This window comes from Lynx canadensis, chromosome C1, assembly GCF_007474595.2.
Source record: "Lynx canadensis isolate LIC74 chromosome C1, mLynCan4.pri.v2, whole genome shotgun sequence".
NCBI lineage: Eukaryota > Metazoa > Chordata > Mammalia > Carnivora > Felidae > Lynx > Lynx canadensis.
This window is the reverse complement of record NC_044310.1, coordinates 157274052-157287969: the sequence shown is the minus strand read 5'-3', so window position 1 is coordinate 157287969 and position 13918 is coordinate 157274052. Positions and strand designations below refer to the sequence as shown.

General features: G+C 38.9%; 1 protein-coding gene across 1 annotated transcript in view; it reads right to left on the bottom strand.

Moving 5' to 3' along the window:
* Positions 1–13918, bottom strand: part of CERS6 (ceramide synthase 6) — a 327890-nt gene that overhangs the window by 78958 nt on the left and 235014 nt on the right. Inside the window, exons 5-6 of the mRNA XM_030323740.1 lie at positions 7937–7987; positions 3989–4080 (exon numbers count right to left, since the gene is read on the bottom strand). Coding sequence (XP_030179600.1) covers positions 3989–4080; positions 7937–7987 — 143 coding nt within the window. The remainder of the gene's footprint in view (positions 1–3988; positions 4081–7936; positions 7988–13918) is intronic.

Here is a 13918-nt window from a genome sequence, read left to right as displayed (position 1 = left end):
GTCAGTCAGAGAAGGGCAGATAATCATATGTTTTCACTCATATGTGGATCTTGAGAACCTACCAGAAGTCCATGGGGGGAGGAAGGGGAAAAAATAGTCACAGAACAGAGAAGGAGGGCAGGCAAACCACAAGAGACTCTTAAATACAGAGACAAACTGAGGGTGGAGGGTGGAGGTGGGGGAGAGGTGATGGGCATTGAGAGAGGTGGGGGGAGGGTGATGGGCACTGAGGAGGGCACTTGTTGGGATGAGCACTGGGTGTTGTATGTAAGCCAATTTGACAAATTATATAAGAAAGAGAAGGAAGGAAGAAGGAAGGAAGGAGAAGGAAGGAAGGAAGGAAGGAAAGGCATTAAGGAAAGGAATAAGTAAAGTAAGAAAGAAGAAGAAAGAAAGAAAGAACGAAAGAAGAAGAAAGAAAGAAAAGAAAGAAAAGAGGCCTTCCTCATTAAATCTGTGCTGAGTAATACACAGGTCTGGCAGTGGCTAAATTCCCATTTTGTTCAAGAAGAAGAATAAACCAACTGCACCAGGACGTACAAAGGTACTCTGGCCAGCTGAAGAAGGGAGAGGTGCCAGATGTCTAAGACAAGCTACTGGTGTTGACTAAGAAAAAATGTACACTTAACTGCTAAACGTTGGCAACATGTGTAAGGTTGAGATCAATTCCATGAACCTCATTGTAAAAATTGCCCTTTTTATACATAGGTGGTTTCTACACTGATGCAAGGTATACTAAATCCATACAAAATGATACACTTCAACCACTGAAAATCAACCACTTATGATATTAGAAATGGTCATTTGACTTAAAACAACGAAGACTCTATGAGTCCTCTTAACTCACTGAAAACACACATTAAATGAATGTTGAGAAAGTTCAGACAAATGGAAGAAGTTTGGTGACCGCTGGTACAACATGACTCGCTAGCAATGTCTTGGCTCCTGGGAAGCCAAGTACAGTTATAGTCCTTGATTTTACTAATCTCTTTGACTCTAGATGACACACGTAATTCTCATTAAGCAAAGAGAAACCAATAAAATGGCAAAAAGCTGCAAAAGGCTCACTACTTCTAATTCAGGAGCATGGCAAGGCAAGATAATACAAGAATTGCTATGTGTTTAATCTAAGAGTGAATCACAGAACTTTGCTGGGTAAACTTGGGCTCTAATTCATTCCCACATAGCACAATCTTGAAAAATTTACATCACTCACTGTATATCAATTTGCCCAGCTACAAAATGGAAAATATTCAAACCTCTTATTTTATATACTAGCTTTTTCTGTAACTAATCTGGAAAAAAAATGCTCCTCAAAAGAAAATAAAAACACATGTTTTTCAGCATGAAAAAGAAAGGAAATTCTGACGCATGCTACAACATGGAGGATCCCTGAGGGCGTTATGCTAAGTGAAATAAGTCAGTCACAAAATGACAAATACAGTATGATTCCACTTCTATGAGCAGCTAGAGTAGTCAAATTCATAGTGAGAGTAGAATGGTGGGTTGCCAGGAGCTGGGGGGAGGGGACAATGAGGAATTACTATCTCATGGGTACAGAGTTTCAGTTATGCCAAGACAAAAAGAGTTCTGGAAACTGGTTGCACAACAATGTAGATGTGTATATACTGCTGAATTGTACACTTAAAATGGTTAAGATGGTAAACTTTTATGTTTTGATTTTTATCACAAATTAAAGGTTTAAAAAATAAATAAGTAAAATGCACAATAAGCCTAGCATATGCCTAGCACATAGACAATCAGTCTTCAGTACTATATACCTGAATGAAAGAGACCCCTCATGTAAGGACAGACAAAATTTAACCTAACTGGCATACCATCACTGAAGGATCTTTAAACATTTCCAGAAACTGACCAGAGTGATGCCATGAGTAAGGAACCACAAATTTTTGTTGCCAGTGAGTTCTCTGCTTTCCCAAGCCCTAGTCCTTACAGGGACCACCCACCTCTTGTGAGATTCAAAGAACTCACATCACATTAAGGCTGTGTACCTACACAGGAAAGGAAAGACAGCTTTTTGCCAGCCAAGAAAGCCTCTGCTGTAGGAAAGTGGAAGGCATGCACCTGGGGAAAGGGGATGCAAGTACTAGAGCCAAAGATCTTCAATGTTCTTCTGTAGCCACTTGGATACCACTCTGCAATTTAGCAGATGACTGATCTAACCAAGGAATTTACAGTATTACAAGTATTGTGCTCCTTGACAATGCATGGTTCTGTTTGCAAAAGAGTTTGGAAGATATCCATTGGTAACTCAGAAGACATTCTGATGAGTCCATTTATTCATTCACCCTACACTTACTGATCCCCATCATAAGCAGGTGCATTGATAGCCATGATACAAAGATGAACATATCTTGCCTTCTATTCTCCAAGTCTAGGGAAGGTAGGCCCCTACACAGTTAAAACAATTAACTATGTACACATTGGGCAACTAAACACAGAGGATGGAGTGATAAAAAAACCTTGGGGTAATTGAATTAGCCTTCAAAGAAGATATTATTTTGGACTTGGTCAGGTTTGGGAGGAGGGAAATAGGGTATATACTAGCCAAGGCAAGGTCTTCTTTTAAAAAAAAAAGGTGCATGAAAAAAATTATGTCTGAACAATGATGAAAAGACATTCATAGATAGGACATATGTGTGTTTCAGAAGGGGGAGAAGAGGATGGGTAGTAACACTGGAGAGGTGGGTTTGAATCATGTTGATAACCTGCGTATTGCTCCAAGTAGTCTGGCTTTGTCTTGAAAGGTTTTAGAAACACAACTCTTAGGTGGCAGGTAGACAAGAATGACTACTTAGATAGGAGGACCATTTAAAAGGCTACTGCAATAGATTAAGCAAAAGTAGAGACAACTCAAACTAAATGTGTCAGTGACGTTAAGGGTTCAGGTATGCGGCAAAACAAAGAGGAGAGGCAAGGAAAACCATTAGCTTATAGAACTGTCGGTTATAAGCATTACTGGAAGAACAAGGCTAGGGGATGATCATGTCTTCAGCTGGAATACGTTGTACGTAAAGTTCAGTTTCCTCATTTATAAATAAGGTAACTAATAAATGATCCAACTGAATCTTGAGCTGATGGGAAGATTAATAATAAACAAAAGGACATAATACTATTATTTATGCCTAGATTTGCAGAAGTATGGACCTGGAGAGAACCCAGGGCTGAGAGAGACATCTGGAGTTACAGGTACATAAGTTATGGCTAGTAGTGCTGAAGGTTATAAGCTTGATCATACCAGGAAATGATGCCCTATAATCCAGGACTAGATCCTGGCGCATGCATATATGTGGCACGTGAGGCCCTGGGCTGGACGCCAGCAAAGACGATTTTGAAGGCATGATCCAAATATGGGAATCTGGAGAAAATGGTATGATGGAAAAATTATAAGCGGTAAATAGCCAGAAGTGCCTATTCTTTCCAGAAGCTGGTAGGATGAGAGCTGGAATGGGTAGGTTTAACACTTAAAAGGTCAGAGCACGCACCCTCAGCAAAGCTACTCCAGGGGAAGGGAGAGGTGGAGGCTAATCATAGTTCATTTAGGAATGTTGTATTTTCATGATGTGTTCTGATATTAGAAAACTTTAATTCAGGAAAAATTCATTCGTGTGGCTGGAGCACTGAGAATTTACTCTCTCCCAGGGGCTACAAATACAATTTTTCTTCTTTATTTAATTTGAAGAATAGAGGGCCTTGTGAATCAGACTGAGAAAAAAAAATTACTGCTGTCAGGATTCACTGATATATTTTTTCACAGAGAAAAGAACACTAGATTTGGAGGAAAGAGGGAAGAGACAATGCAAATAAAATACAAAACACCAGAAATGAAAATAAGACACTTTCTGGAATAATGTAGGGCTGGTGCTGCCAGAGAATAGACATGAGTGCCTTTGAGACGCTACTCCCATCTGCCAAGGGCCATTAAGGACACATATCTGCAAGCAATTTACAACATTACCACTCTTACCTTTCTTTGATATCAGTGAACTGGGAAAACATTAAAGACCAATAATACGACAGCTCCAGGATATAATAGTAGTGAAGGTCAGTTGTGAGTGGCTGGGGATTAAAGAAAAAAAAAAAGAAAGATTAATAGTTAATAGGAAACCAAATTGTGTCCCAAACATCTCAAGTTCAGTGCTGAAAAGTGACATGGTCTTATGCCTCCACAGATTGCAGCCCCATTCTCTCTATGGGTAAGAGGGCTTTGAAGCATGTCTCTAATACACAGCTTAATGGCATTAAGTTTGTTTCATCTCCAACCAAAAAAGTGTCAATGAGTATGAACATTTGGTACCCAATTCACTATTTACTTTAACAACAGCATTTATGGTTCCTTGATAGAAGGATCTGTAAGATTTCTTAGACAACCTGAAAAAAAAAGCCTTTTAATACATACAGAAAAAGAATAACCCTGGAAATTACCATGAGATTCCATAGTATAGGGGCAAGGGAGGTAGGTGATAGAATGGGTGCTAGATGGGGTGATAGATGGGTCATGAAGGCAGAGTTTCGAGTTCTGTATTAATCAGAGCTTTCTTGTTATTAAGGAATGTTCTGTACATTGTAAATATCAGAAAAGATAATTCAAAAATATTTATTAAAAGGCAGAGGGACAAGGAAGCTGCCAAGAAATACCAGGCTAGGCCCTCAGCCAGGAAATCTGAGATCAAGTCTCAGCTCCATAGCTCAGTGGGCCTTAGTATACCTATTGTAAAATGGGGGTGATACCTGTTCTATCTGCTTCAGAGGTCCAAGAATGGGAGAGGCTCAGAGAGCCAGTAGAAGTCAAGAACATTTATTTTGTTTACTAAGCTATAATGAAATGTCTTACTTTACCAGAATGAATGAGAGACCTTTGAAATGCATTCTATCTGTGCTGCCCACAATGTAATAGTATATATGGTAACTACAATTGAAACTTTAATGCTCTGGGAACCAATAGCAGCATAACAAAGTACTTTCATGAGAAGCTGGCACTTTCTTAACTACCAACCCTACCAGCTTTAGGCACTGGCATCAAAGAAAACAGTTGTCCCTCCCACTGATCTCTGGCAACAAAACACATGAGGGGACAGGATATTATCCCACCAGCAATCCCAAGCTCCGAGTAACAATGAGCATCAGTGTGTTTATCAAACTCAGCACCATACTGGAGAGAATATATTTTCCACTGAATTGTCCTTTTAAAATTTGCAGGCATTAGCAATAAGGGATGGGTATTCAGGTCAGACATATGGCAGCAATGAAGTCTAGAAAATAGGGCACTGGCTTCAGGACCCTGGGAGCCAAGGTTAAATTTCAGTTTTAATGAGCTTCTCTGCACCACCACCTGGGAAAAACCACGGCGGGCTAGGAAGACAGGTGAGAGTACATCTAGAAACCACAGAGTTCCTAAGAGAGCATCATATTACAAAACTACCATATTCATGGAGTGCTCTGCAGTTGACAAAACTACCCACATGTTAATTTCTCTGACTCTCATAAAAACCCTATAAAATTAGTACCATCATTTTCTAGATAGTATAGCTGACAGGAAATTGCTGTCAAGTTAGTTCAGGTTGAAAGGCTAATCACAGGTCTTATAGCTAGTGAGGCCCTGTGACTGCTATTCTAGGGCTTCTCATTCCCAACTTGTGCTCTTTACGACAAACTATCTAGTCCCAACTAAAGATCACCTTCCATTATTTTGGACTTAAAAAAAATATATGCATTATATAAGAACCATCATATATGAAATAAATTACATATATATTCATACACAAGGAGCAGTGTGCCTTTAATAAAATTGCAGCAGACCACTACTCTTTCATATAAACATTTGTTCAATTATTTACTTAATATACATGCTAAAAACATAATAAATATGCTTCATGAGCACTACCTATCTTTAAAAAAGTGCTCTTAAGACTTGAGACTGACTTTGAACTGTAATCTCTGTAATTATTCAGCACAGCTACCCACAATGCACTTTAATTACAAGCATAATAATTACATGCTGTTTAATTTTTTCCCCACACATATAAAAAGAAAAGTAGCTGATTTTTTTATGAGAGTATGGAGTTTATCAAAGATGACCATTATTCCTTCAAGAAATCATGAACTGTTCCTAGATTTTGGGGACTATTACCAAATTATTCATTGATAAGCAATGATGTCTTACTAGCAGAAGACAATATTGATCTGAAATTCCAAATACACAGTATCTTTCCTTCTATACTGATGATGTTTCTTATTTTTACTTCTTATTTTATTGTTTTTTAAAGATTTATTTTATTTTAAAGTAATCTCTATACCCAATGTGGGAATCAAATTTATAACCCCAAGGTTAAGAGTCACATGCGCCACGTACTGAGTCAGGCAGACACTTCAATGTTTCTTATTTTTAAACATATCTATCTACCAGACCCTCAAATTTTCATGTTAAATCTATAGTTTTGTCTGTGAAACAGCCTGCAATTACATTTTGGCCCACTGCCCCAACAACTAATTATCTCAGAAAAAAGCAATTCCTTAGCTCCAGCCATAAACGTGAAAGCTATTTCAGACTATGTTATAGTTATAAAGAGGAGTGGGAATTACATTTCATGTGACATTTGTCCTAATGTTGTTCATATGACAGAATTTTCCTCATAAATGTAGTGCATTAGAGCAGCTGCCACATGAACATTCAAGTTAAGGTTTCTAGAAGGCTTTGAATACTTTTATAAATAGAATTCTAGATGTATATGGATTTTTCCACTCAGTATACCAATACAGGACACAACCAGAGGTGTAATGACAATATCCCAAGTATTTAAGGTAGTAAAATAGCAGTGGAGCCTGAGAATTACAACTGTGGACAGTAAGTTTTGATGTTGACTTCAGTCTCCATCAGAAAGCCCTAGAATGCTCAGCTTTCTCTAACCATGTCATATTGCTTGCTTACATGCTTTTCTAATATGGATGTACCCCATAAAAGAGATGGAAATGCAAACTCAAATTCCATTTCAATGTGTCCCTAGCATGAACTAGCCCAAGAAGTTTCCAACACTGGTCCCTAGCTCCTGTTGCAACACTGCGTGTAACAGGGACGATTACAGAGCATGCTTGCTTCCCATTAACTTTATGCACACCAAAAAGACCAAATGCCTCTAAGAAGACAGCCCAAAGAACCAAAGTCAAAAATCCAAGTTGCTTATCCGAATGTATGTCACTTTATCATCAAAATATCTAGTTGTATTTGATTCTCTTATATAACATATTCCAATTAAACTAGAAAAGACCCAGCTCTATGATATTCAAATAGCAACTGATCTGAGGACCACAACACATGCTAATCTTATTGAATTCATGGACAGAGGCAAAGGTATGTAGGGAGCAGAGATCTGAAATGCTCCCTTTCTGGGGTATAATTTTAATCTCAGTTTTGGCGATGGTTTTAAGTTTAGTGTAATGATACAAGCCAATTTTTCTATGCTCAAGGAAACGGTGTTTGATTTACATATTTAGAGGCTGCTCTTAAGCCGCAAAGTGGCCTGAACTCTGCTTGTCTGCTGCAGCCCCACACTTTGCCCACTTGCTGTCCAGACGGACCCTTGCTGGTGTCAGGTCTTCAGGCTCTCCACAGTAATTAGAAGATCAGCTGTTAGAAGCAAGAATCGCGCAACTATTGAATCGATTGTATCTCACTCTCCAGCAAATGCACCTTCCAGCTTATTCCATTTGCTAAAGCAACTGAGCTCTGATTCTGAACTTCACTGAGAAAAAAAACTGCTTCCCTTAACTAGGCTAAGTCTGGCATCAAGCAGCAGGAGCAAGGGCAAGGGACTAAAAAGTAAAGTGGCTGCCCAGCCTGTTGGGGCCTAAAACCATGAACCTGACATAAGGGAGATACTCTGTGTGTGTGAAGACCCAGTCGGCAATGTCTCCTTACCTGATAGGGGTAGTTGTACCAACAGTGCCTTGTATTCCACAACCAGGGGCTCTGAAAAAAATGACAAACACATTTCACATGTTTTGGAAATGAAGCAAGATTGCCCCCAGTATTTTGGGATTTCAATAATCGACCTGTATGAGAACTGAAGGACTTAACTAGAATTAGGACTTCTAAAAAAATAAATGAATTAAGTTCTTTTTCTTTTTAAAAATTTTTTAATGTTTATTTATTTATTTTGAGAAAGAGAGAGAGGGAGAGAGAGAGAGGGAGAGCGTGTGCAAGTGGGAAAAGGGCAGAGAGAGAAGGAGAGGGAATTGCAACCGTGAGATCATGACCTGAGCCAAAATCAGGAGTCAGGTGTTAAACTGACTGAGCCATCTAAGTACCCCTAGGATTAGGATATTAAAGCAGTTAATATTCCATTATACAGTCTCTCTGGGTAAGCTTCTAAACTCAACTGGTAGTATTTCTGGGATGGAATCCCCACTGGTGCTTTTTGTATTTTGGTTACATAGCCACCTTCCTACTATGCAACCAGCCTCCACAGCAGAGCCCTTTAGAAGTCTCACCCAGACCAGATGCAAATCATCAATCTCACTCTTATCAATAAACAATGCTGACAGTTGGTGCAAACTACCCTGAAACTCCTCCAACCAATGTTACAAAGCAACATTATCAATCAATCGTTTCATGCTTTGATGACCAGTGGTTAAGTAACCGGCAGGGATACTTATTTCAGCAGAACAGCTCAGACTAATTCCAGGCCTGAGGGAATTAACCCTCACAACACACTCCACCTCCCAGTTCATGGTCAAGGTCTTTTAAAGACAAAACAATCATTCTTAATTTGACAGCAATCACTTGGTTTACAACACTGTAAAATCAAAGAGAACATGTAAGTGTACACATATTCCAAACATTTATAGTAAGCAGGGAAAGACTGGTATAGATTTACACAGGCTGCTGAACAATCCGATAATACCAGCACAAACTTTCTCATATTTTTTGTATTAAATTTATAATTCTTTTGCATTCTTAACCCAAGCTATCAGCATTTTGGGGCATACATCTACATACATTTAATATACATCTGTATGTTTCTTAAGAAACACAATCTATCCTTAACTCAATCCATGTTTATGCATCTCAAAATGATAATACTGTCATTGAAAGATTAATGTGAGATATATTTGTACTGACCTGACCTCTTTCCTTACCTCTTCCCAGATCCTATAAGATTAAAAGTTGCTGCTGTCTACAGTAGGATGATGTACTTGTCTCCCTGAAAGCCATAGATACTGTCACCCTATCATCATCCGCATCAGCTCTGCATGAATGAAGATGATGATGATGATGATGAAGACAGCAGCTAATACTTGTTCAGTCATCCCTACATCCACACATTTATTTTTTTAGGGTTTTTCCTCTGTGGTCTGTTATTTATTTAACAAATTAAAAAGTTATTTAGCTCAAGACTGTCCCATTATACTTGTTTCAAAGAGCTTTTTATTTATTTATTTTCAATATATTTTTTAACGTTAATTTTGAGAGAGAGGGAGCATGAGTGGGAGAGGGGCAGAGAGAGGAAGAGAGAGAATCCTAAGCAGGCTCGCACTGTCAGCACAGAACCCAACACAGGCCTCAATCCCATGAACCACGAGATCATAACCTGAGCTAAAATCGAGTTGGATGCTTCACTGACTGAACCACCCAGGGGTCCCCATCCCATACACTTTTCAAGGTTCTCACATATGAACTAATTTTGTTCTTACAGTAGCTAGTAGTATTTGTTTCATTTTATACATAGGTACGATGAGGCCCTGAGTCTGTAAATAACTGCCCAGATTAAATAGCTAGGCAGTCCCAGAGCTGGAAATCAAACTCAGACTCTCTGGTCTTAGACCCAAATGTGACTACTGTGTACCCTGCCTCTGAGTCTAATAAAAAACCGGAACCAGGCCTTTATTTAGGGAGCCAGACTGAAGTGAAAAGCCATTCTATGCACTAAACCATTCTCCTTTCATTAAAGCACTACTAATTTGCCTTCCTTTCACCTGCTCTTGCCATTGACTACCTGTTCAGTGCTGTATACATCATGTAACCTCACTGCATGTAACATCCTGGTGTCTGAGTTGTATGCCTGTCCGTCTCCTCCATTTTCTCTCATCTATAACCTTGATGTTTATTACTGACCTACCTCACAGAGTGCTTGTGAAGATCAAATGAGACAGCATGTATAAAAATATTTTAGAAGCTTCAGAAGTTTCATATGTGGTTGTCATATGGTTATATAAATAATACATGTCCATCGAGGAAGATACAGAAAATACAGAAAGCAATGAAAAATAATGTGTATTTTCATCACTATTATCATTTCATGTATGTCCCACTTTTGGTCTTTTTTCTATATTTCTGTATTTCTACATAAATATAGATTTATTTTTAATAAATTAAACACACGTACACACATAATTTTTAAATGGGTATAACATAGCAAGATCTATTTTAAAGTATAGTACAAATGTTGGTTATTATCCTTTTTCTGATAAAGCTGTATATTATCGCAATAATGAGTTGAAAGTCCCTGAGGGAAAGGTATGTTTATCCCCCCAGCACCTGGACCCAAAGCTGACAGTGCAACGTTCATTTACTAAATGCTAATGAAAGGAATACAGAATTAAACACAAGGCCTATGACAAATCTTGTAGCATTTTTCTGAATGTATCAGTCCCAAGGCAACAGGGCATGCACGTGCTTGCCTCTAAAGATGCAGTGGGAATCTCTTCCACTGTGGCCACTCCTTCCAGTCACAGGCAGGAGAACAAAGTGTCCTAGAAACAGCCATTTTTTAGAGCTTTCCCTCATCTGTGAGTTTCTTGACTTGTCTGGTTTTTCCCTAACATGCAGACTTCTCCCTGTGTGCATCGGATGTATACCAACTAGACCTGTTTCCATTATGTGCCAAAACTTGACTGACCTGCAGATACACTGGATGAGTCTTTGTCTCTCAGTTGGCCTTCACCCAGGTGAAACAGGAGCAATAGGCCTGCATACTATGAATCCGATGAAACTACCAGGGCCCTAACTCAGCCTGCAAGCTTATTTTCCAAGCATTTTAACTGTTTTATTTTTTAAATTTTGTTAATGTTTATTTATTTTTGAGAGAGAGAGAGAGAGAGAGAGTGCAAGCTGGGAGGGGCAGAGAGAGAGGGAGACACAGAATCCAAAGCAGGCTCCAGGCTCTGAGCTGTCAGCACAAAGCCCTACGTGGGGCTTGAACTCATGAACCATGAGATCATAACCTGAGCTGAAGCTGGACGTTTACCAGACTGAGCCCCCCCCCCCCCCAGGCATCCCCCAAGCATTTTAATAATAAGTTCTTTCACATTGATGCATGTTCACCTATACCTCTCCCTTTGACAACACTAGATACGAGTATCGTCTTCTGTATGCATACCACATTTTTCTAGGATCTCAGATTTTATGGGCCTCCCCAACCCTATGGGGCTGGTAAAACAAACACAAATGTCATCTTTCTCAATTACAGATTAGAAAACTAAAGTCCAAGAGCAGGCGGTTTTCCCAATTTTTTATAGTTTAACACTAGTGTATGAATCTGAATTAGCTGCTTATAATTTAATATATTAGGTGTAATTCCTTCTATGTGAATTGATACCATGAAGCTATCTTTTCTTTAAAATTCATTTTCTTTTATCAATTTTTCCATTTTCTACATTTCTAGGTGTCTTTTTCAGAATCATTTAAACATTAATTTGATATCAAAATTTGTATATTCCATCACATGAATTAAAGGATAACAACATAATTCAAAACATAAAAAGCTGAAATATTCAGATGTCAGGAACACTGGTAATTTAAAAATAACACACTGAAAACCCTAGGTTTAGAATGGTAGGCCTAGCATCTTCCTAAATAATAAGTTCTGTGCTTAGAACAGTGCATGGCAATTTAAGCACATTTTCCAGAAACAGATAAGCCTTTTTCACACGGCCTCACAATATCAACTCATGTTGTCAAGCCTGGAGAGTCTAAAAACCCAAGGATTTTCCCATCTTGTCATTCCAATACCTTGAGATTCACATTCTTCCATGTCACACACATACACTTAAATAATGTTATGAAACACTTCACAGATTCCAAAGTACTTTATATATATCACCTTATTTAATTCTCACAACAACACTGCAAGTGTCAGAGCAACACAGCCAGCAGGATATCCTAAGAGACAACATGCTGGCATGGAGCTTTTCAAACTGTTAATGCAGGTTCTGATTCAGTAGGTCTGGCCTGGGGCTAAGATTCTACATTTTTAACAAGCTTCCAGGCAGTGCAGATGCTAATGGGCCTTAGACCACATTTGAAACAAGGTGACACCATCTTCCTGTATTTACCATGTGCAAGGCACCCTGCTTAGCCCTTTGTTCCAATATTCCACAATTAATGTTTGATGAATGAATTAATGGATTATTCCTAATGTTTATAATAACCCTTTGAGGCAGAAATTGCCAGTGAAACAAAATTTAGCTAGAGACATTACTTCTCAACCAACCTCCCTCTTGGATAGAACCACATATCTAAGCTCTGGTCGGAGGGATATGACCAGAATTTACATGTGCCACTTCAGGATGGTGCCCCTAAAAGTTCAAGGGAATGTGTTCCTCTCACCCTTTCTCCACTCCTATTGGAGGGAGAACATGAAAATTGGAGCGGTCACCTGGGACCCTGAAATCTGTTTCTGTTGAGGTTGGTGTTAGAGGTCTCCTACCAGCCCCAGTCTGCTTACCTCTGGATTGTATGTGGGAGATGAACAAATTTCTATCATTTTTCTCATATCTAACCTACTGGGTTGTCTTTAAAAAATATATACACACACATACATACATATACTAGCATAGCCTGTCTTCTCAGTAATATATGCATCAAGGCAAGTCTCTTTAATTATTTTATGACAAATAAGCAAGCTCAAAAAGGTACCATAATTAATTGAAGACTACACAGCTGATGAGTAGAAAAACTTAGATTCAAACCCAGGCCAGCTAGATCCTTCCACTTTACCTTCCTTGCAGTTGGTATCTTGGGTACAAAGAACGGGTAAAGAAAGAGAAACACTAAGGGCATTTGGAATTGATTACCAAAAATGAGTTTTTACATTACAAAACTGAATTTCAGGGTTAGAGAAGACCTTCAAATCCTGCTTAATCAACAAAAGAACCCATATGTAAAGATGGGTAATCGGGCCTCTCATTTTTCAAAAAGAGCTCCGTGTTTATCAATCACTGACAAGATTCCTCAGGCATACTTCCTGCCTTTTTTTATCCCCAACAGAAATTATGTCAATTTTTTGTTTTGCAATCTGCTATGAACTGAACTGTGTTCCCGCCGCCCCCCCCCCCCCACCCCGCCCAAATTCATATGTCCAAGCCCTAAATATCCAAGGTGACTGTATCTGGAGATAGGGCCTTTAAGAGGTAATTAAGGTTGAATGAGATCATGAGGATAAGATCATAATCCTATACTGAAAGGAGTGGAGGCCTTATAAGACGAAGTGAGATCTCGCTCTTTCTCCTCCTCCTTTTCTCCTTCTCTCTCTCTCTCCCCACATGCTCAGAAGAAAGGCTATGTGACGATAGCAGTGAGAAGATGGCCATTGGGAAGACAGGCAAGTCAGAAAGAGAGCCCTCACCAGAAACCTAACCCTGCCAGACCTCAATCTGGAACTTCCAGCCTCCAGAAGCATTGGAAATCAATATCTATTGATCAATATCTATTATTGAAGTTACCCAATCTGTGGTATTGTTATGACAGCCAGAGTTAACACAGAATCTTAAGACAATTTTTAATAAACGTGCTTCATAGCTATTAAACTCCACATCAACTGATTTCAATTTAAGAAGACTTACAAAACATCTGAATAAAACTCAGGTAGACCATAATGTTGTGGATAAGAAATGACTTCTA